Genomic DNA, 25,273 nt, shown 5'->3' with positions numbered 1-25,273 from the left:
GATTCTCTGAACCTTTTAATGATATTACGGACCGTAGATGGGGAAATCCCTAAATTTCTTGCAATAACTCGTTGAAAAATGTTGTTCCTTAACTGTTTGACAATTTCCTCACGCATTTGTTCACAAAGTGGTGACCCTCACCCCATCCTTGTTTGTGAATGATTGAGCATTTCGTGGAAGCTGCTTTTATACCCAATCATGGAACCCACCTGTTCCCAATTAGCCTGTTCATCTGTGGGATGTTCCAAATAAGTGTTTGATGAGCATTCCTCAACTTTCTCAGTCTCTTTTGCCACTTGTGTCAGCTTTTTTAAAACATGTTGCAGGCATCAAATTCCAAATGAGTTAATATTTTTTCCATAAATAACAAAGTTTACCAGTTCGAACATTAAGTTTCTTGTCTTTGCAGTCTATTCAATTGAATATAGCTTAAAAAGGATTTGCAAATCATTGTATTCTGTTTTTATTTACGATTTACACAACATGCCAACTTTACTGGTTTTGGGTTTTGTATCATAGATCATCCACCAATACCATGTTACAAACATTCTTTATGACTCATGTATGAATCCTAAATTTAAATGTCAGACATGGAATAAACACTATTGATTGCAATATCTATCAAAAACCGTAATAAGATCTTCTGATCTTCAAATCTGATTTGAACGATTATTGTGTTATGAAAATGTTCTCATGATATATTGAGAGGGTTTGGCAGGTCTTACCTAGGCCTAGCAGGTCCACAGCTGTCTCTTTACTCTTCTTGGGACTGGCTCGATTCTCGGACTGTGTAGAAAAAAAACAACAGACTATATTGAAATATTACAATATGCCATACAATAAGGGTATGTGTATTCATGAGGTAAACATCTGAACGGTAGAGAGAAGGCAAAGCAGGCAGACTGAACGTACATAAAAAGTAGAAAGACAGATTTATCAGAAAGGGAATGTGGGGAATATACTGATACAGATGAACACAAATTTGATATGGGAGAGTGTAAAGCAGACCTGGGCATTGTGCGGCCCGCGGGCCGCATCCGGCCCTTTGTACGTCCCTGTCCGGCCCGCGTGAGGCCAATTATAAATTACAAAATAAATTTTAAAAAGCATCTATTTCGAGTGTGCAATACAACGGTGCTGCTTTTGTTTTGAAAAGCGTTATTTGTATTACTTCCGTGTGGACGTATGCTCGTGCGCGCAGCGGCAATCTCAAATTACAAAATACATTTAAAAAAACATCTTTGTCGTGCGTGCAATACAACTGTGCTGCTTTTATTTTGAAAAGTGTTATATGTGCGTATGTCCTGTGAGGGAAGGCGCACAGCGACAAGTGATGCCCGGTTATCCCCGAAACGCTAAAAAGAGAAAAGTTGATGACGAATGGCGTGTTTTCAACAAGACAAGTAAAGGTAAAGCTGTGTGCTTATTTGTGGTACACACGTTGCTGTGTTTAAAGAATATAGTGTAACGACCTGCTGAAGTAGATGTTGTCTTCTTGAGTTGCGTAAATGAGGAGTGAGGAGACGTGCGTGTGGAAGGAACGAGATATGTTGAGCTGTGTTAGTATAGCTTGCTCAATAAAAGTTTAAAAAGAGCGTCAGACTTGATGTGCACTTCTTCTGGACGCTACAATTGGTGGCAGAAGTAAAACTTTGCGCATACTGCACTGTTTGTGTGCTACGTCATCGGGAGGTACGTGCCACGTGAGGAGCTCGCTGCAAAGAGAGAGAGAGAGAGAGAGAGAGAGAGAGAGCGTTTACAGGTGCAGCCACGCTGCTTGCCACGGGGGGAATTCCGCCCTCAATGAAGACTCCCAGGTTGGATGGCAAGGCGAACTGGGAGGCATTTCATCCCACTTCTGACATCAATTGTAGCGTCCAGAAGAAATGCACACCAAGTCTGATGCACTTTTTAAACTTTTATTGAGCATGCTCTACTAACACAGCTCAACTTATCTCGTTCTTTCCAAAAGGAAAACCAATCCTCACTCCTAATTTCCGCAACAGCAACGCTTCCTCCTTCTTCGCCAATCACCTTACAGGCGTAGTGCTACGTTCACAACGTTTTCTTATCTGGTTAAATAAAGGTTTTACAACAAAGAGGATGCAGGATAAAGTGACAGAATTGAAATTTTTGTATTGTAATATACATCAGGAAGTGTTGTGTAAGAAAGTGTTAAAAATAAAACCATCAAAAGCCATCTGCTTTTGTATAAAGATAAGTTAGGTTAAATGAAAATATTATTATTATTATTATCTATCTTACGGTATATCAAAAATAATTTGAGCAAAATTTAATTGAAATATTGTCAGTGTGGCCCTCCAGCAGTGCTCGGGTTGCTCATGCGGCCCCCGGTAAAAATTAATTGCCCACCCCTGGTGTAAAGGAAGGTGACTGCATGGGCTTCAAGAGATCTACAATGCTGCTAACAAACCGAATTTCTCTTCACCAAATTATTGATGGCTGGTATTAAACTCAATACTGTTTCAATCAAAGAAAAGAAAATTAATATGTTGTCTGTGCTTATTCAGTAATGCATTAGTGGTGAATTGTGCGCAGGAATTAGAAAAACATACACCAGTGGTGGATGGAATCACAACAGAAAGACAAAGGATGTGCTAATTCTAAAAAAAAAAACATAATTTGCAGTCCACAATTTATTTTCAATGTACATAATTTTAAAATCTCAGTAATGTTGACTTTAATCCATCTATTCATTCATTTTCTACCGCTTGTCCCTTTTGAGATCACGCAGAGGCCTATTGCAGCACGAAAGGTGGGGTACACACTGGACAAGTCGCCACCTCATCGCAGGGTTAACTCCACACAGATAGACCCCAAGCACGGGAATCTAACCCAGGACCTTCTTGCTGTGGCCTTCACTGAGAACGCAGAATGACCCAGAGTCGTCCGGCACCTTTTCACTCTACAGCTCCCACCGACTGCAGCTCCAGTCTGCACACCTTCACTACTGTATCTTTGTATTTATATACACATCACATCAGGGGCTAATCCATTAAGACACTTAAAAGTAGCTTTCAAAAATGAGAAATGTATAAAATTACCAAAACTCATCATCTTATATTTTTGGGTAATATGGCAGTGATGATGCTTCATTGGTTTTTGGTCAAATATCTTTAGTGATTGTTTATTTAACGACAACAGAGGCTTCACTACACATGTTGTGGCCTGTACCCAGACCATGGCACAATAAGACATCCATCCATTTTCTACCGCTTATTCCCTTCGGGGTTGCGGGAGGCGCCGGAGCCTATCTCAGCTACAATCGGGTGGAAGGCGGGGTACACCCTGGACAAGTCGCCACCTCATCGCAGGGCCAACACAGATAGACAGACAACATTCACACTCACATTCACACACTAGGGCCAATTTAGTGTTGGCAATCAGTCTATCCCCAGGTGCATGTCTTTGGAGGTGGGAGGAAGCCGGAGTGCCCGGAGGGAACCCACACAGGCCCGGGGAGAACATGCAAACTCCACACAGAAAGATCCCGAGCGCAGGATCGAACCCAGGACCTTTGTATTGTGAGGCAGATGCACTAACCCCAGACATATGGGATAAAATCATTGCATGCATGTAAACTTGTGCAGCTTGAACCGATGAACAAGGTCTAATAAGCCTGAAACAGTTTATAATTATTTTTATGGTCTTAGTCATTTTTAGGCTCATAACTTGAGAGGCTTTGGATATTTCTTACTGCCGAGAGCTCAAACCACTCGTAAACGTTTTTGTGTGTCTGTATGCGGAGTAAAACTATGGAACAAACTGGACTTACAACACAAGCAATGCCAAACTATTAATCGATTTAAACTATTATACAAACATGGGGTCTGGTTCAAATATAGAGATGAGGGTCTTTAATTTGACCTGCTGCTATACTCTGTCTCAAAGTGTAACATGTGCTCAATGTTTCCTTACCATTATTGCTATGTTGTCTATTACCATTGTTGCTATATTCATTATTCCTATATTGTATATACAAATTATTGTTACAGTGTAATAATTATTGTTACCTGGGGTAATGCCACTGTGATACAACATCGGTATTATAATCCTTGAACAAAGTAAGAGTGAAACTCATGTGAATAATCACTGAATGGAGAACTGGGGGTGGGATTAAATAAATTATCTTCTTCCCACTCCCTTTCAGGCAAAACTGGACAATCATGCATTACATACTATACATTACCTTTTGCACTATATTAATTTATATTATTATGTGTCGTCAACTTTGTACTTTTTTATGTCATTGCCTGAAATAAATAAATGAAATGAATGAATACTATGGCCATCAATTTTTAGCTTAGGGTCCAAAATAACATCCAAATATTTGAATTCCTTTACCTGCTATATTTTATTTTGATTAATGTCAAATCAAAGAACAAATCTTTAATGGTATAAATTGTAGATTATGTTAGTTTCAAAGCTGGCTTTTTAAATGCTAACAAGTTCAGCATTCTTGGCAACTCTCGCTTGGACAGTAAGCTGGGAAATAACAGTCAGTGACATGAACGTATGTTTGGCTGCATGTGTGTGTTTATGATTATTATGTCTGCGTTGTGTGTGTCTTCTTGTCAGGGTTACTTCTCCTCTTTCAACAGTGCAAATCCTTTTTATTGATTAGTCTCATTGTGGCCAAGCTATCGACCTCTTGAATGTGAGATCTCAGAAAGCACTGCAGTGGGGGCAGTGTGACGTTAAGAGTGTCAGATTGCTCGTTGTCTGCAAGCCCCTTGCGCCATCAAACTTACACTGACCAACCACAGACAGGTTTGATCGTTGCACACACTGTGATATTTGTTTACCATTAAAATGTTCTACTAAGTCATAAGGTGCCGAGCAACAAAACACTCCTCTCATTGTTGTGTGGAATAAATAAATACTCACAAAACCAACTCATCCACAATTCCTCATCCCTCTCATTTCTATCTACAACAAAGCCAAGTGCTTTCCATGAACTCGAGCAGCCTCTTGTTCTCTAGAATAATCTATTCATGAGCTAAAAGGAAAATGCAACATATGCCAGCAGTCTAATGGGATGACAGTAATTTAGTGTCTGTCCAGAGAGCTACAGACAGAAAAGAAGACAATAAGAAGTATGAAAGGGGTCCACCATTAGGACACGTTCAAAATTGGTAAATGCTGGCATAACTAAATGCATGCAATGTCTTTAAAAGATGCAATATAGCCTTTGCTTACATGCGTGCACAATAATTTGAAAATGTTTTTGATTTTTTTGCTGGGAGGGGGCAGCACGGCCAGAGATAGGAATAGATTTGATAAACTAATTATGACAGCTGACTCCATCCTAGGCTGCCCACTAGACAGCACTGAGGAGGGTGCTGACAGAAGAATGCTGACCAAGTTAACATCCATTATGTCCAATCCCTCTCACCCCATGCACGGCACTGTGAAGGCCTTGAGGAGCTCCTTCAGCATCAGAATGTTACATCCACAGTGCAAGAAGGAGCGCTACTTCAGGTCCTTTCTACCCACAGCCATAAGACTTTACAACATACGTATGTGATTACTGTGATCTTTTATCTTGGTGTGCAATACGGATGTAAGTGTTTTTTAAATGTATTTTATCTTTTATCTATACATATTAGTGCAGTATGTATTACTACTTGTTTTGTACTGCAACAACATAATTTTCCCATTGTGGGATGAATAAAAGTCTATTCTATACCATCCTTCACCCACTACATTTTCTTACGACAGAAAATCTCCTCACTTGGGAGCATCTGAGTTGCCTGCACACCCAGAATATGCTGCACACATTGTATACACTGTATACAATGTGTGTACAAATTGTATGTGTACAGTGTGTACAATGTGTGTATAGTATACATAGTGTATATACTATACACTATGACTATATTGTATCTATGCAGGAAAGACCTAACCTACCACGAACAGTTTTTCCAAACTTAACGTAATTTGCAATGGAACCCGTGTAAGTCGGTCCCTCTTACGTCTAATGTCGACCAACTTTTTAGGTCCACCGTGTTCGTATTACTAAATAGTGCCTGCTTAAGTGGCTCGATTTGATCGACATACAATTTGAGGGTCATTGCTTCTTGATAAATCAGTCAGTTTATCGACATGTGCAGTAGTATTGTATTGTAGAACGGGTAGGTACAGGCAGGCGTAGGGGCGTGGTGATTGGCTCATGTGTTACCTAGGTGGTGTTTCCCTCTGTGACGGCATGCTGATACAATCTCGCTGCGCTTGTTGAGGGATGACAGGTTTGGGCGGTATATAATAAACAGTCGTTTACCAATCAAAGGTAACACGCAAGGACATTAACACATCCGACACGTACGTAGGATTAAACGAGGGAGAATTCAAAGCCAGATGGAACAATCACAAGGCTTCTTTCAGAAACCAAAGCCTGCGGAATACTACAGAACTCAGCAAACACATTTGGAACCTCAAAGACAATAATGTTGAATATTCAATAACATGGCAAATTCTTGCATTCAGCACACCTTACAACAGTGGTAATAAAAGATGCAACCTATGCTTAAAAGAGAAACTGTTTATTATATACCGCCCAGACCTGTCATCCCTCAACAAGCGCAGCAAGATTGTATCAGCATGCCGTCACAGAAGGAAACACCTCCTAGGTAACACATGAGCCAATCACCACGCCCCTACGCATGCCTGTACCTACCCGTTCTGTGCCCTATATAAACCATGGTATGTGAATGCTTCTATTAAAATCTCCTGATGATTGAGGGAACCCCTCATGAAACAGGCCTGTAGAGATGAAGTAGTCTTGTGATTTTTTCCCACACATACATATATTGCGCTCTACCACGGTATCGAGCACTATTTTTTGGATAATCTAGTTAAGACATATATATATATATATATATATATATATATATATATATATATATATATATATATATATATATATATATATATATATATATATATATATATATATATATATATATATATATATATACAGTTGTGGTCAAAAGTTTACATACACTTGTAAGAACATAATGTTATGGCTGTCTTGAGTTTCCAATCATTTCTACAACTCTTTTTTTTTGTGATAGAGTGATTAGAGCACATACTTGTTGGTCACAAAACACATTCATGAAGTTTGGTTCTTTTATGAATTTATTATGGGTCTACTGAAAATGTGACCAAATCTGCTGGGTCAAAAGTATACATACAGCAATGTTAATATTTAGTTACATGTCCCTTGGCAAGTTTCACTGCAATAAGGCGCTGGTAGCCATCCACAAGCTTCTGGTTGAATTTTTGACCACTCCTCTTGACAAAATTGGTGCAGTTCAGCTAAATTGGTTGGTTTTCTGACATGGACTTGTTTCTTCAGCATTGTCCACACGTTTAAGTCAGGAATTTGGGAAGGCCATTCTAAAACCTTAATTCTAGCCTGATTTAGCCATTTCTTTACCACTTTTGACGTGTGTTTTGGGTCATTGTCCTGTTGGAACACCCAACTGCGCCGAAGAGCCAACCTCCAGGCTGATGATTTTAGGTTGTCATGAAGAATTTGGAGGTAATCCTCCTTTTTCATTGTCTCATTTACTTTCTGTAAAGCACCAGTTCCATTGGCAGCAAAACAGGCCCAGAGCATAATACTACGACCACCATGTTTGACGGTAGAAATGGTATTCCTGGGATTAAAGGCCTCACCTTTTCTCCTCCAAACATATTGCTGGGTATTGTGGCCAAACAGCTACATTTTTGTTTCATTTGACCACAGAACTTTCCTCCAGAAGGTCTTATCTTTGTCCATGTGATGTCGGATGATACACACATATATGTACATATATAAACATACATTTATATATACATTTGTATAATATATAAATGAGATAGAGCTCCTTGACTTGGTCATTTGATAAGTAGTTCACTGTGGGCACCCCTGATCTAGTGGCATCCTATTAAAAGCAGCATTCATTACATCAGATGTGACCGACATTAGTTTGAAGAAAGAGCTGCTGCATACATCAGTCTCAGTTAATAATGTTATCAGTTGACATACAGATGGGTATCGTAAATTTAGTGCTAGATAATATCGGTATACGGGCATACAGAGATATTTCACTAATTTGCATCGTCACGTATCAAGCTGCAAAGCTTATATAGCCTTCAAAACAATATCTTGATGCACAATGGATTGGTTTTAGCTTATTTCATGCACACAACAAAGTGTGCAAAACTGCAGCAATTCTGCACACTTTAACTCAAATATTGCTGCCTCATATTTGTTTATTACTTGCTTTCACATCCCAGTCCTATTTTGTTTCTCCAGTCTTTGTCATTATTTCCTCTATTCTTGCTCTACTTCTGACATCATTTCCAATGTTCCACCTATTATCGATCTTTTTTCTCTTCTGCGTGTCCTCCTCATTGTTTATACCTGTGCCCCCTTCAATGTTAATTATTCAATTCTTCTCCCCCATCACATCAAAAGTAACCTTCTCCTATAACCCTGCCTGACCTCCTTTTTTTTTCATTTATTTATTTATTTCAGGCAATGACATAAAGTACAAAGTTGAACGCACATAATAATATCAATTAATATAATGCAAAAGGTAATGTATAGTATGTAATTCATGATTGTCCAGTTTTGCCTGAAAGGGAGTGGGAAGAAGATAATTTATTTAATCCCACCCCCAGTTCTTCATTCAGTGATTATTCACATGAGTTTCACTCTTACTTTGTTCAAGGATTAATATACAGATGTTGTATCATAGTGGCATTACCACAGGTAACAATAATTATTACACTGTAACAATAACTTGTATCAACAATGTAGGAATAATGAATATACCAACAATAGTAATAGACAACCTAGCAATAATGGTAAGGAAACATTGAGCACATGTTAACACTTTGAGACAGAGTACAGCAGCAGGTCAATTTAAAGACCCTCATCTCTATATTTGAACCAGACCCCATGTTTGTAATATAGTTTAAATCGATTAATAGTTTGGCATTGCTTGTGATGTAAGTCCAGTTTGTTCCATAGTTTTACTCCGCATACAGACCAGGGGCGGATTAAGAAATTTTGGCCCCCTGGGCCTGACATGGTCTTGGCCCCTCAACCCCCCGCGCGTGTGGGCGCACACACACGCACGCACTATGCAAGAAATACTGTATACTGTGAACAGACATGCACACTGTACTGTACAGAAGAGTGCACATACTGCACACACACTATTAGGTATACCACACAGACACTGACAAGCACAGGTTTCACACAGACACAGGGGGAGGGGATAAATGGCCTAAAAATAAACATTTTTGAAAATGATTACGCCCACTTCAGTGATGGTGCATTGGGTCATTTGAGAGATATTATGTATTGGAAGTTGGTAGCTATCATGAAATAAACCCCCCAACCCACCCAAAAAACTAAATCGGACATGATTTTTGCCCCCTTTTCCTCCCTTCTATCATTAAAAATAAAATAGTATCTTAGGAAAACACATTGGCATAACGGCAGCTGTGCAGCAAATTGAGGCTCAAAGTCTGTATCTATTTGTGGTTAAGCTTGAGGAGAAGGAGAAAGGTAAAATGATAACATGCATCGGAGAGCACCACAAAGAAAGGTGTAGGCCAGTTCATGGTACAAGGGCTGCATGCAGGTCAAGATAGCCCATTTCCAAGAATGCTATAGTGGCTGGACAGGCACTGGACATGTCCTGAACTCAGTGTCAGACGTGGCTGCCGAATACTTGGATGAAGTGAAGCAGCTGACAGATCTCATGCTGCCCCATCTGAAGACTGTCCTGGCCAGGCAGAGGATGGATGAGGAGACCTTCCCAATGGACCCTGTCAGTGAACAGGCTAGTAACATTGATGGCACCCCTGTGCACAACATTGGGATGGAGAGACAATGTGGCAAGGTGGACTACAAACTGAAGAAGTTGGGCACACTGAACGCAGTCAATAGGTCAATAATTTTACAGAAGAGCCAGGAGCTTCAGAGGTTTCAAGGCAGCAGCACAAGCAAAAAGGGAGGTTGAACTCAACTGGAGTAAATTCATGAAGGCAAAATTCGAGAGTAGGGCAGATGAGAAACAAGAGATGGCTCAAAGAAAGGAGAGTAAGAGACTAGACATGCTGGACACACTGAAATCTTTTGATGGCCCCTTCACGATAGTGGGGAAGTTGAAAAGTTCCTTGTGGATGAAAGTCTGCACAAGAATGCAAAGCTGCAGAGAATGAAGCTTGAGGTTCAGTTTGCCAGAGAAAGCACCAAGCTTCTGCCTAAAGTCAATCCTATCTTCACAATCCAGGTGACACTTCCCAGAAATGGCAAAAGTGCAATTCTCCAAGTCATAATGGATACTTAGAATTTTATGGTGGTGGTAAGTATTCATGAAAACAGGTAGCCTAACATTAGTGAATGGGTGAATTCTGGAAATAACCTAAAAATCTTACACAGTGCACCTTTAAGCAAGGGGTTTCTTTCGTGCTTTCAATTTTGCAAAATCATCCACCACATCATTGAAGTCCAACTCTCTTGTCAGCTCACTCTCAATTGCCATTAGAGATAACGCATTTAATCTTTTCTGAGTCATTCTTGTGCGCAGCTCATTTTTTACTCTTGACAAAAGAGAGAATGAGCGTTCTCCCTCACAGTTACTGACCGGTAGAGTGAGAAAAATCTGTAGCGCAATGTATGTATTAGGAAACGTAGGCTGTAGTCCAAAATGTATTATTGTTTTGAGCAGTCCTGAAGGGGTCCTCTCCTCATCAGTGTTGTTGAGCTGTATAAAAGATTTGAACTGTATAAGCTCCTGTCCAAGACTTTCATTGAGGTCAGATGGGTATGATTCAGTGAGAATCTTGGCCTTGTGAAGGACTGAAGCATTGGACTCTGTATCCAAAGAGAAAAGGACACTGAACAAATTGTTCAGATGTTTGTAGGCCTCCAGACGGTGATTAAGGCTTGAACTCAGTTGATCAATAGAGGCAATAAATGTCTCTATTTGAAACAGTTGCCTTCCCTCAAGCACAACATCTGGGGATGCTGATTCATCAGCAAACTTTTTACGTTTCCTCGTCCGTTCAGCCCTGTAAGATGGGGTGCCACCCAACATGTTTAAGGCTTTCTGCTCAAAATGATCAAATAGATCTCTTTGGGAGAGAACAAAGGTGCGCAGAGATTCCAGCAATCTAACTGCTGTACCAAGGTCCATGTCTGCTTTTTGAAGTTGCAGACTTGTGGCCTGAAATCTGGACAGAACAGTGTCCCAAAAGCCTGCCATGAAGGCCATCTCAAGTGAATCCAGCTTCCGCACTAGACTGTCAGCTTCAGTTCGTGTGTCTCGTTTCTCTGTGTCATCAGTGGAAATAACCTGTAGTGCTGCTTTTATTTTACTGTAGTTCTGCCACAGTGCTTTGGTAGATTCTGCACGGCAACTCCAACGCGTGTTGGATAAAGCTTTAAGTGTGAGATCTATGTTGGAATTGCCAAATACCCTGTCCCATCGGTGTGTGGATGCAGTTGTGAAGTTGTAAATAGACTGAATCAAGTCAAAATACTTAGAGACTTCATTTCCACATCTGTCAATGCTGTTGACTCCCACCAAATTCAAAGAGTGAGCTGCACATGGAATATAGTGTATTAATGGGTTGCTTTTCTTTAAGTGAGCCTGCAACCCATTATACCTCCCTGACATGTTGCTGGCATTATCATAAGCCTGCCCCCTGCAATTTGACAGCTCTAACCCTAGATTTTCCAACACAGACATGACACAGTTAGCCAAACTTTCACCTGTATGGCTAGTAATGGGCTCAAAACCCACAAAGCGTTCAACAACACTGCCCTCTTTGCTAACAAAACGGAATATGAATGTCAATTGGTCCACATGAGATAAATCTGGGGTTGAATCCACAATGATAGAGTAGTATTTGCTTGCTTGCAGTTCATCTGCTATAGCCTGTTTGGTTTTTGCACCCATCAATTCAATGAATTCCTCACAAATGGTGGAGGACAGATATGAGGTATTACCTCGACCCATCTGCCCAAACTTTCTGATGTGATCCTTTAGAAAGGGATCAAATTCAGCCAGGACCTCCAGAATACCAAGGTAGTTCCCATTGAGAGGAGACCCTAACGATTCATTTTTACCCCTAAATGCAAGGCCCCTTTCTGCAAGGAATTTAATGACTGCAACAACTCTTTGTAACACCTGCCTCCAATAGCTGCTCTCTGCCTGAAACTGTTTGAACAGGTCTGCATCAACTGTGGCACCTTTGGCGCGGTTCAAGACTGCTTGCATGCAGGTTATGTGCTCAGCACTTCGCTCATGTTCACCAAATCTTTCTGAGTGTTTCCAATCACAATAGCCTGTCACAAAAGAATGCGTTTTTGGGGAAAACAGTTTGCATGCAAAGCAGTAAACATTACCAGTAGAGGGAGAGTACATCAGCCACTCTCTTTGTACTCGTTGTCCATTGGGCAAGTGTGAAGTAAAATGTTCATTGTTTAGGCATCGGGTTTTGCCTCCTAGCTCACTGTTCCTCACAGAAGCTGGATAATGGCTGTGACGGTTGTGAAATGATTTTGCACCTCTTTGAATAAGAACTTCCTTCATTGACTCAGTGAGGGTCTCAGCCCATTTAGCGGGATCACTAGGTAGAGTTGTCACTGTAGATGGTGTTGAAGAAAGATTCAGCTCATTTTCTATGCTGTCCAGAGGTGCAGTGACCTCACATTCATCCGAGCAACTGGCTACTGCTGAATTGGTTGAATCATAAGCATCAGAAGCATTTGGTTCAGTGTCTACACTTGTAGTGGTCTCAGGATCTTGGGAGCTACATGCTAGCTCAGGTGCATTGCTAACCTTAGCTGAATTTGCAGTAGCATTTATAGAATTGCTTTCAGCAGATGTCTTTGTACTGAAAAAGCTGGAGATATTTGGAACACTCTCAAGTAAAACTGATTCCTTTTTTTTCTTTTCTTGCTGAATTTTTTTTCTAGCTCCTCCACTTAAACGTTTATGATCCATATTTCCCTTCTTTCTTTGCACATTGGCTCTTTGCCTATCACAACAGATAAACCAACTATGTGTGTGTGTGTGTGTGTGTGTGTGTGTGTGTGTGTGTGTGTGTGTGTGTGTGTGTGTGTGTGTGTGTGTGTGTGTGTGTGTGTGTGTGTGTGTGTGTGTGTGTGTGTGTGTGTGTGTGTGTGTGAGTTTGTTTGTGTGTTTATGATCGGTGCTGCTTCCTTCAAGTGTGTGAGGTGATTTAGAAAACTAGCAACCCAGCATCAACACTCCAAAGCAGAGAATAACAGCTTACTAGCATAGACAATTGAGAGCAGAGAATCAACTGATTCGTCTGATAGACAGCAGGAGAGCAGAGTGGTCAGTGATGATCGAATCAAGAAAATGTCTAAATGGCAAGGGAACAGACTGATTTGTACTGAGGAGAAAGAGAGAGAGAGCCAATTACAGTGAAATATATTCCAAAAGAGCCAAGTGACTAGCTGAAGGCAGGGACAAATGCCTTGGAGTGACCAACAAGAGTGCAAAGTACCAAATGGCAAAATGTGGAAAGACCAACAGGCAGATCTGCTTTTACCTCTTATCTTCACAACCAAAAAGTTGCTAAATGATGTTTTCAGTCGCTAGCCAGGTATGGCCAAAAGACGCGAAATCTAGCGGCAAAGTCGGTCAATCACACTGACAGTGAAACAAATATTTTGAAAAGATAATAATTGTACACCTTTGTGCACTTTAGTCTTCTATCTAAATATTTTCACAAAGGACACCAAGGCAGCTTGCTAGCTATGATGGGAGCAACAATGTCTGATAGACAGCAGGAGAGCAGAGTGGTCAGTGATGATCCAATCAAGAAAATGTCTAAATGGCAAGGGAACAGACTGATTTGTACTGAGGAGAAAGAGAGAGCCAAGTACAGTTAAATATATTCCAGAGCCAAGTGACTAACTGAAGGCAAAGACAACAGCCAGATACCTTAGCAGAGACCAACAAGAATTCAAAGTACCTAATAGCAAGATGGCGAGACCAACACAATAAATTGTATTAGGATTTAATTTATTAACGTTAATCTTAACAGCCAAAAAGTTGCTGAATAATGTTTGTAGTCGCTAGCCAGGTATGCCCAAAACAAGAGTCGCTAAACCTAGCAGCAAAGTTGCTTAATTGCAACACACTCTAGGATTCAGGGGAATTAAGGATAATAAAGATATTAATTGTACAACTTTTTGTACTTTTTTTCTAGTTTTTTGAGTCGCCAGCCATGTATGGCCAAAAGTCGCTAATTGAATGCCAACGTTGCTTAATCGCCAACACACTGGGACTCACTGAAGGACTGACTGAATAAAAAAGATAATTAAGATAATTGTGTACTTTTCTCTTCTGATATTTTCTCTAAGGACCCCAAGCTATCTGCAAGCAGCAATAATGTCTGACAGACAGGAGAGCAGAGTGGTCAGTGATGAATGGCAAGGGAACAGGCTGATTTGTACTGAGGAGAAAGAGAGAGAGAGAGCCAATTACAGTGAAATATATTCCAAAAGAGCCAAGTGACTAGCTGAAGGCAGGGACAAATGCCTTGGAGTGACCAAGAAGAGTGCAAAGTACCAAATGGCAAAATGTGGGAAGACCAACAGGAAGATCTGCTTTTACCACTTATCTTCACAACCAAAAAGTCGCTAAATGATGTTTTTAGTCGCTAGCCAGGTATGGCCAAAAGACGCGAAATCTAGCGGCAAAGTCGGTCAATCACACAGTGAAACAAATAATTTTAAAAAGATAGTAATCGTACAATGTCTTGTACTTTTGTCTTCTTTCTTAATATTTCTCAAAGGACACCAAAATGTCGCTATCTGCAGGCAGCTTGCTAGCTATGATGGCAGCAACAATGTACCTTAGAGTGACTGACCAACAAGAGCTCAAAGTACCTAATGGCAAAATGTGGAGAGACAGACACAATAAATTGCATTAAGATGAAGAGAACTGTTGCTATTATTAATCTTAACATCAACCAGAAAGTCGCTAAATGTCACCAGCCAGGTATGGCCAAAAGTCGCTTAATTGGCCACACACAGTAACAGAGAAACTAACAAAAAAAAGATCATAAAGATAATAGTTGTACAACTGTGTGTACTTTTGTCTTCTTTCTAAATATTTTCCCAAAGGACACCAAAATGTTGCTATCTGCAGGCGGGAGCGTGCCTATGTTCCCCGGGTCCTATGTTCCCCGGGTCCTATGTTCCCCGGTTGTTCCTGGGTCTTTGTATGCGACCGGGGAACTTAGGACCCTTTTTCTAAAAAAGGGTCCTATGTTCCCTGCATTGTATCTGGCGAAATTGCGAAATTGTGCCCTGACCAAAACCATCCCTAAACCTAACCTGTCACAGGGCGTTGTGGAGCACTTTTTTTTGGCGAAATTGTGCCCTGACCAAAACTATCCCTAAACCTAACCTGTCACAGGGCGTTGTGGAGCACTTTTTTGGCGAAATTGTGCCCTGACCAAAACCATCCCTAAACCTAACCTGTCACAGGGCGTGCGGCAGCAGATAGAGCAACTCAAACGCGAACTTCCTTCCTTCGACAACTTAAACGCGTCTCTGTCATGCGTGTCTGCGTGCGTCTTACTTAGTCGCGCATTGGAAGCAGCGGGGAACATAGAACCCTTTTCTGGAAAAAGTGTTGTACGTTCCCCGCAGCGGGGAACATAGAACCCTTTTTTTTAAAAAGGGTCCTTAGTTCCCCGGTAGAGGGGAACATAGGACCCGGGTAACATAGGGACGGGGAACATAGGGATGACCCGCTGCAGGCAGCTTGCTAGCTATGATGGCAGCAACGATGTCTGCCAGACAGGAGAGAGTGGTCAGTGACGATCGAATCGAGAAAATGACAAAATGGGTCAAAGACCAAAAAGTTATTAACTGACAGCAGTGACAAATGTCAGACTGTAAACTTTCTCGAAAGAAAAGGACAAAATGGGAAGATGCTGATAATAACAGCAAAATGGAAAATATAAGAATTTCCAAGTAATGCTCAACTCAAGTGTGTGTGTGTGTGTGTGTGCGCGCGTTAAACTTCTTGTTGAATGATTTCAAATTATCTCTGAGTCTGAACTGAGGGAAAGGAAACCAAATTTTGAGCAGTCTCTCATGAGTTCAAAATACCAAATGAGGAGATTCTAAAAGAACAGACCGGTTTATGAAAGACTCGATGGGGGAGGGGCACAGCTAAGAATACTTGAGTGAGATTCTGTGATCCAAATTCGAGATAGAGCTTTTTGATAATGATAATTTGTCAGAGTAAGGTTGTGTAATCAAAATTTGAGAATGAGCTTTGTCAATCAATCAAGAATATTTGCATTAAGTTCTGTGATCAAAATTCAGAAACAACCTTTAATAATTGATAAAGAATATGTGAGTGAGGTTGTGTGATCCATCCAATTTGAGAATTAGCTTTGATAATAATGATTGAGAGCCTCTGGCCCTCTGTGGATCATGGCCGCGGGGCCAATTTTGCCTGGCCCCTTGGGGCCTCTGTGGGTCGTGGCCGCGGGGCCAAGTTGGCCTGGCCCCTTGGGGCCTCTGACCCTCTATGGATCGGGGCCAAGTTGGCCTGACCCCTCGGGGCCTCTGGCCCTCTATGGATCATGGCCGCGGGGCCAAGTTGGCCTGACCCCTTAGGACCTCAGGCCCTCTGTGGGTCGCGGCCGCAGGGCCAAGTTGACCTGGCCCCTTGGGGCCTCTTACCCTCTATGGATCGTGGCCGCGGGGCCAAGTTGACCTGGCCCCTTGGGGCCTCTGGCCTTCTGTGGCTCGCGGCCGCGGGGCCAAGTTGGCCTGGCCCTTTGGGGCCTCTGGCCTTCTGTGGGTCGTGGCCGCGGGGCCAAGTTGGCCTGGCCCCTTGGGGCCTCTGACCGTCTATGGATCGTGGCCGCGGGGCCAAGTTGACCTGGCCCCCTGGGGCCTCTGACCCTCTATGGATCGTGGCCGCGGGGCCAAGTTGGCCTGGCCCCTTGGGGCCTCTGACCGTCTATGGATCATGGCCGCGGGGCCATGTTGGCCTGGCCCCTTGGGGCCTCTGGCCCTCTGTGGGTCGCGGCCGCGGGGCCAAGTTGACCTGGCCCCTTGGGGCCTCTTACCCTCTATGGATCATGGCCGCGGGGCCAAGTTGGCCTGGCCCCTTGGGGCTTAAGATTATTATTTTTGCAAAAGTAGTTTTGCTTGGGTCGCGGCCGCGGGGCCAAGTTGGCCTGGCCCCTTGGGGCCTCTGGCCCCCTGGGCCTGGGCCCGGTAGGCCCGGTCATTAATCCACCTATGATACAGACACACAAAAACGTTTACGAGTTACCATTGTCTTTCCCTCTCCATATTTTCCAACGTTTCCCTTGGAGTGGCCTTCATTGAGTTCCCTTTTGCCCTCGTTGAACTTTTTAAAAATGTTTTCCATTTGCTTTTTCACTTTTTTCAGGGTTTGTTGGCTTACCCGGCATGTGGCACTTTCTTATTCTCTTTCAGTGTTTTGCATTGTATGGCAGCTGTCAGATTAACAAATGTCATCCTCTTCCTGCAGCCTGTAAACCACAGCTGACTGTAACAATGCATGTTGCTGTCACTTCCATAAATACCAGTCAAATTCTATTGTCACCAAATCTCAAAGATGATTTCAGGTTAGAACACACACACTACACACAAAGTGGTAACTTCATCATCAAGTATATCTGTGCAATCTATCCTAACATCCAATTTTATCCATACCGTGTGTCCCTTTCAGGGTCACAAATGTGCTGGAGCCTGTCTTAGCTGCACTCGAGCGGAAGGCGGAGTACACCCTGGACAAGTCGCCTCCTCATCGCAGGGCCAACACAGATAGACAACATTCACATTGACATTCACACACTAGTGCTAATTTAGTGCTGTGCAATATAAGGAGATCTAAAACCAGAATCATCCTCCACAATGTTAATAATGTAAGGTTTCATTGTCACAAGTGAGTATCAATTATGTTAGATATTATGAAAAAAGTTTGCCAAAGTTTAGAATAGCAATGCATATTGATACATGTTTTTGTAAGTTTCATTCCTTGTCTCCAAGCTCTTTTTGTTCTGTGTTTTCACAGTTAGGGCTTGATTTACTAGAATCTAAATACTTTGCGCTAAACAGCGTGCGCAATACACAAAATAGCGTGTACTGTTAGTGGGCATTTTGCGTGCGATCTACTAAGACTGCATGTGCAATTGAAAAGTGGTGCAGGCCGTCAAATTGAAATGAGGATTTGGCATGTACTATACGGAGCATCACTCGTAAACAAACAGAAGGGCATTGCATGGAAGGAAGGACGCACTAGTGTGCTCAAGGCGCAGAAAACGCATACTTCAAGAAGTTTTTATCATATAGGATATATGTTAGTAATATATATTCTATGCGGAAAAAAACATCAATAAACAAATATTGAATGACACCAAAACACATCATTTACATTTGTTCTAATCAGCCCCTTAAAATACCGGTAGAATGGAAAAACAAGTTGAGTCTATATTGAAGCTATTATTATACATATATTTGATTTATGACACCAAAATACTCACAAAGTTTGCGAGTAAATAGATATGATCAAAATAGTATCAATCTCAAAGAGATTACCAAGCTATTTTTAGAGATAATGAGCAAGCCAGTCACGTGATCTGTGAACCACAGATCCATTCCCCATCAACAACAATGCAGACTTTGTGAGAGCCAACAACAATTCCTTTGGGATATGGTTGTACGGTATACCCGGTACTAACAAAGTGCTGCAGTACTAAATAATTTAAAACGGTACTATACTGCCTCTAAAAAAATACATGTACTTTTTTTTAACCGACGTGACGACAGCACGTCGTCACTTCGTGACATTGCTGGTTTTACGAGCAGAGGCGCATGTTAGGCAACGCACACACACAAAGTACTTACAAGCAGAAACAGTGTCTAGACAGAAAAGGAAGAATGGAAACATTTTGGCTCAACAACTAATGACAAAGGTTGAAGCCATAACACTGATGCCCCGCTCAGCAAGAGGTGCTTTAAAACATAGCTAGCTAACTAGCGCTAACGTCCATCCGCAGTCGGCAGTGTTTTAGCTGAATCTAAATCATTAATCCTCGCCTTCATGGCAACAAATAAAATAAGATTCTTACAAGTATCCTCCCTGCAGGATGAGTTATAGCTAAACATGCTTCCACCGTAGGAGGATACAAAAGCTAACCGCTAGCGCTCCTAAATGTAAACAAATGCCATTGGTGGATTTACACAGACATTGACTGTAACGATATCAAGTACAATAACCGTATATTGTCAATACTACAATGATATTTTTAATAATCACAAAATCCTTTGTCTTTTTTATAAACTAAAGAAATACGTCCTTGGACACTGAATAACTTTAACTATGACCAATGTATGACTCGTTAACTACTTGTTATTGGATTGATATCAAAATTTGTAATATCACCCAAAACTTAAGTAAAGTATTCAAACAACGGAAGAATAAGTGATTATTACATTTTAACAGAAGTGTAGATAGAACATGTTAAAACAGAAAGTAACCGGATATTAACAGTAAATGAACAAGTAGATAAATATTCCATCCAGTTTCTACTGCTTGTCCCTCATAATTTTGACAAAATAATACAATATGTTACTGCATACTTCAGTCAAATTAGAAGCTTTTACAACCTGTTTGCTTATTTACAACTAAAGGTTGTCTAGTATGTTCACTATGTTATTTAATGACACAATTATTCTTAAAATGCAATAAGAAACATACGTTTAACGTATCATAAGATTGTATGCTAAAATAATGACTTTTTGTGGTTCCCTTTATATTGAAAGTAATCGGAAAGTACCGAAAACTATTTAAATACATTTTGGTATCGAGACAACCCTACTTTGGTAAAAATGTCAATCAGAACCTTATATTTTTGAGCCCGAATATAAAGAGCATGAGCAATACGTTTTAAAAGCCAAGTGCTTAATGAATGCCGTTTTATTGTAACACAATAGCATCAGCAGCATTGCTAGGTGCTAAACATACAAACTAACCTTAATAAATCCCATTGTGATTGAAGAATCAATTACAATTCTCACTAAGGGTTGAAAAAAAGTTCCAGCAACTAGTCTTTTTGACCATCTCAGGAAATGTCAAAGTCGACCAGCCTCTCGGTCCATGGCCACATTTGTCTACTACCAGGTGAGAGATGTATGAACTATAATGTAGAATTTACTTTTAGCAAGTTTGAGACGAAGTAGAAGCAGCCGCCGGCTTAGTGTGTCAATAATAGCAGCTTAAGCTAGCATTAGCTCACTGCTACCAATGTGCCGCTAAAATAGGCGGTCTGCGTTAATATTCAGGTCATGACATGTAAATGGAGTATTGTTGGCGGTTTCTGGATGTCTTTAGAAGGTATAATGAGCGCAATAGTGCACCTTCAATCTGTTAAATCAATTGTTAGCTATTTATTTAGGATTTTGAATGTATAAAAAAAGCCAAGCATATGTTTTCCTGTCTTACTTAAGAATTGTGAATGATAAACACCACATCTCTTTCCAATGTCTGCATATTTCCAGTATGACTGATCTGATGATATGTTTATAATGCAGAAACGTTCTCAACGTGACGTCACCTGACCACAGATCTACGGAAATTGCCAAAGATATTTGTGGAGCGAAATATTCAAATTCAAATATTAATTTTGGAATGTTTAGATGTTATTCTGACATACTTTGCGGATTGTACATACAATTGGATATGGTACAATGGATACAATGAAACACAATTAAGCATATAAAGTCAACTTTTTATTTTATTTTTCCATTTCAGGCCTTTTAGCAACTATGAAATTATAAAATGATGTTGCTGAACAGACAATGTCTTTAACAGTTTTTTTTATTTCTGACCATTCAAACATGCTGACATGTACACAAAGGACGGAGGATTCTCTGTCCATAAAACGCAATATAGTGCGCCAAAACGGTGATGACTGTTGATAATCATATTGCATGTACTGTATAATATATTATCATCTTCTTCTCCCAGTATTGTGGCCGTTTTTATGATCAGTATACATTCTGCATATTCATAAAGCAGTGGCGGATGCTGGTCTCTCAAGGAGGGGAAGCTCAATTTCGGCCTACATCATAAAATGTGTTGGTTTATTTATACGTAAATTCTACCCTCCGTTCCTTTTTAAGAAAGTGATTTGTGACCCTGTCGTACCAAGAAGGCGTCTTTTCCAGGGATTTGACAAGTGTCCTCTCAATGGCCAGCAGAACTAGGCTGCTTAAACGGCCTTGGCCCATGGTGTTGTGGGTGTAAGACTTGAGCCACTTTAAACAGGAGAAGCTCCTCTCTACACCTGCAGATGTAGCTCCAATCTTTGCCACTAATGACAATAGTTTGTACACTTGTGTTCATTATAAATGTATGTTTGTTGTTCAATACATTTTTTTATTTTTTTTTAAACATTCAAATTATCTGCCATTATGTGCAGCTTGCTGGGACTGGCGCGAGGCTAGTGCGAAGTGTGTCCGCCTGTGAGTGCTTTGAGACGGTGGAGGGGTTCAGCAGCACCCGCTGCTCGGTAGGGACAGAAACTGCAGAGTGAAAGAAGTCAGTCTCCAAACATAAAAAAACACCAGAAATAGAAGCTCTATTTGTCGCTAGTCGTTTTTAACAAAGAAAATGTCGCTAAGAGGATCATGAAAGTCTCCGGTTCAACTCAGAACAAAAGAATGAATATTGAAAAATGCTCTCACAGACGTTTACAACACAAGATCGCTGATTCGCTCATTTCGCTGGCAATCAAAAAGGGAATCAGCCTTAGACAGATCATCCAATCATCATGCAGAAGTTGAGCGTCCGGGCCAGCCGAGGCATGTAAATACTCCATTTACATGTCATGACCTGAATATTAACGCAGAGCGCCTATTTTAGCGGCGCATTGGTAGCAGTGAGCTAATCCTAGCTTATGCTGCTATTATTGACACACTAAGCTGGCGGCTACTTCTACTTCGTCTCAAACTTGCTAAAAGTAAATTGTACATTATAATTCATACATCTCTCACCTGGTAGTAGACAAATGTGGCCATGGACCGAGAGGCTGGTCGACTTTGACATTTCCTGAGATGGTCAAAAAGACTAGTTGCTGGAACTTTTTTTCAACCCTTAGTGAGAATTGTGATTGACTCTTCAATCACAATGGGATTTATTATGGTCAGTTTGTATGTTTAGCACCTAGCAATGCTGCTGATGCTATTGTGTTACAATAAAACTGCATTTGTTTAGCTCTTGGCTTCTAAAACGTATTGCTCATCCTCTTTATGTTCGGGCTCAAAAATATAAGTTTATGATTTAATTTTTTACCAAAGTAGGGTTGTCTCGATACCAAAATGTATTTAGATACTTTTCGGTACTTTCCGATTACTTCCAATATAAAGGGAACCACAAAAAGCCCAGCATTTATCCAATGACTCGTCTCGTTTCGCTGCAGTGTATGAACTCTGTGGACGGCCAGCATCTACAATGTTTAAAGCACTGTGAAGCTGCGGGAATGAGGGAGAGGAAAGCCGTGTCGTTACCAGTGATAAGAAGCTGATTCTGAACAAAAGAGCATTTTGTAGCGCATATTTAGTCAATAACATGTACACACAACACTATATATTTAATCACTTATTATTTGACATTTTAGGGGAAGTTGAGCTTCCCTTGCAGTCTTAGAGCATTCTTAAACACAGAGACACAAAATGGATTGCACAACTTATCCTGCTCATATAACACACATTGATTGATTGTGTGAAACTTGTATCAGTAGATTGCACAGTACAGTACATATTCCGTACAATTGACCACTAAATGGTAACACCTTTTTTCAACTTGTTTAAGTCGGGGTCCAAACACACAATTCACTTTGCACACGTTTAGTAGATCAGCTTTGCGTGTGCTATAAAGTTTGCTCGTGTTTAGTACACACAAACCTTAAAAAAATCAGGCCCTTTGTATGTTAACATCCATCCATTTTCTACCGCTTGTCCCTTTCGAGGTCGCAGGGGGTGCTGGAGCCTATCTCAGCTGCATTCGGGCGGAAGGCGGGGTACACCCTGGACAAGTCGCCACCTCATCACAGGGCCAACACAGATAGACAGACAACATTCACACTCACATTCACACACTAGGGTCGATTTAGTGTTGCCAATCAACCTATCCCCAGGTGCATGTCTTTGGAGGTGGGAGGAAGCCAGAGTACCCGGAGAGAACCCAAGCAGTCACGGGGAGAACATGCAAACTCCACACAGAAAGATGGGGGGATCGAACCCAGGACCTTCGTATTGTGAGGCACATGCACTAACCCCTGTCTCGCCGAGCTGTATGTATATTAACATGCACTCACAAAATCCAAATTATTGCATTGGTTTTGCTTGAATCCATTTTTTTTCTAAACTCCGCATTTAGATCGTGTTTGATATTTTAAGGATTGGATTAACACGCAGACAATGATATGTGATTATGAACCAGATGCTTCCATTGATTGATTATAACTGCGTTTCCATTACCCCTAGAAATGCGCAAAACTTAACTATCGCAATAAGAAACTGGTAATGGAAACAACCATATTTCGAAAAACCTCTCAAAAATCGCTAAAATATTTTTACGCTCTCATGAGGTTTTTCAGACGTTTCAATATTGAAGTGTGTCCTTTTTCTAATTGCAGGGCACCTAAAAAAACTAATCGGCAGGGGGCAGATGCAAGACAACTAGGGTAGACGGGTCGCCTGGGTCTCGTTTCCGATCGGTCGGCCGGGGGGAGCAAAGCGGCACCAAGCCGTTTCACAGGTCCCGGCAATAAAAGCTGACCAGCAGGCTCGGAGAGACCCACATTGCAGGCCTTCTATGCATGCATTTGACTTGGTAGAAGACGCATTTCCCAGGAAAAGGAGACAAAGCTGGAAGGAAGAGGGACCGTTTTTACCACATTTGTAAAACTCAAGGTCCGGTGGCCAGATCTGGCCCGCCACATCGTTAGTGTGACCAGCGAAAGCCTGGGAATAATATGTTATGGTAATACAGTACTTCATCTTTTTTTTACTAAATATATTTGTTCCTTCCATTTTGACATTTAAAGTTAATGTACCACTGATAGTCGCACACACACTAGGTGTGGTGAACTTACCCTCTGCATTTGACCCATCCCCTTTAAAAATAAAAACATTAAAAATATGTATGTACTACATGCCATTGCAAATCATTGAAAATGTAATATTATATACGAATGCAACAAAAGATTGTATTATCATAAATGTTTTCTTAAATAAAAATAAAAACTTAAATATCTGCATGATTTTGGATTTCAAAGCAAGTTATCCATCAAATTGTACACTGTAAACATTTTAATTTTAATTTAAAGTAGACTTTGCGGTAAAATTCTGGCAACAGAGCTTACCACTGAAACAACTTTGGTGCTGTCTTTCCATATACAGTAACACACTATAAAACAAGAATCGTAGAAACCAGAAAAAACTGGCAGCTCTGTTGCAAAAATTTTGCTGTAAAAAAAAAAGTAGAACTGTTTTTCCATTCCAATTACAGTAATTTGATGTAAAAAAAAAATAAAAAAAATAAAAACCACCACAAATGTTAATGGTAAAATTCTGGCAACTGAGCTGCCAGTTTTTTTAAAAGTATAATCTAAAGATTTTTAATAACAGGGTATGTAAAAATATATTTAAAGTTAAAGTAGCAATGATTGTCACACACACACACACTAGGTGTGGCGAAATTATTCTCTGCATTTGACCCATCACCCTTGATCACCCCCTGGGAGGTATACTAAGTTTACATACACTTGTGAAGAACATAATGTCATGGCTGTCTTGAGTTTCCAATTATTTCTACAACTCTTATTTTTTTTTGTGATAGAGTGATTGGAGCACATACTTGTTTGTCACAAAAAACATTCATGAAGTTTGGTTCTTTTGTGAATTTATTATGGGTCTACTGAAAATGTGACCAAATCTGCTGGGTCAAAAGTATACATACAGCAATGTTAATATTTGGTTACATGTCCCTTGGCAAGTTTCACTGCAATAAGGCGCTTTTGGTAGCCATCCAGAAGCTTCTGGTTGAATTTTTGACCACTCCTCTTGACAAAATTGGTGCAGTTCAGCTAAATTTGTTGGTTTTCTGACATGGACTTGTTTCTTCAGCAATGTCCACACGTT

At 40.8% G+C, this 25,273-nt stretch overlaps 2 protein-coding genes across 2 annotated transcripts in view; one reads left to right on the top strand and one right to left on the bottom strand.

Moving 5' to 3' along the window:
- Positions 1-25,273, top strand: part of b3gat2 (beta-1,3-glucuronyltransferase 2 (glucuronosyltransferase S)) — a 639,688-nt gene that overhangs the window by 274,567 nt on the left and 339,848 nt on the right. The gene's annotated exons all lie outside the window — the stretch shown is intronic.
- The window catches only part of smap1 (small ArfGAP 1), a 260,078-nt gene that overhangs the window by 63,100 nt on the left and 171,705 nt on the right, over positions 1-25,273 (bottom strand). The window contains exon 7 of the mRNA XM_062058838.1: positions 726-786. Within this exon, the coding sequence (XP_061914822.1) occupies positions 726-786 (61 nt within the window). The remainder of the gene's footprint in view (positions 1-725; positions 787-25,273) is intronic.

Source organism: Entelurus aequoreus, linkage group LG09 (genome assembly GCF_033978785.1).
Source record: "Entelurus aequoreus isolate RoL-2023_Sb linkage group LG09, RoL_Eaeq_v1.1, whole genome shotgun sequence".
NCBI lineage: Eukaryota > Metazoa > Chordata > Actinopteri > Syngnathiformes > Syngnathidae > Entelurus > Entelurus aequoreus.
The sequence above is the reverse complement of the archived record's forward strand: the minus strand, read 5'-3'. Positions and strand labels throughout refer to the sequence as shown.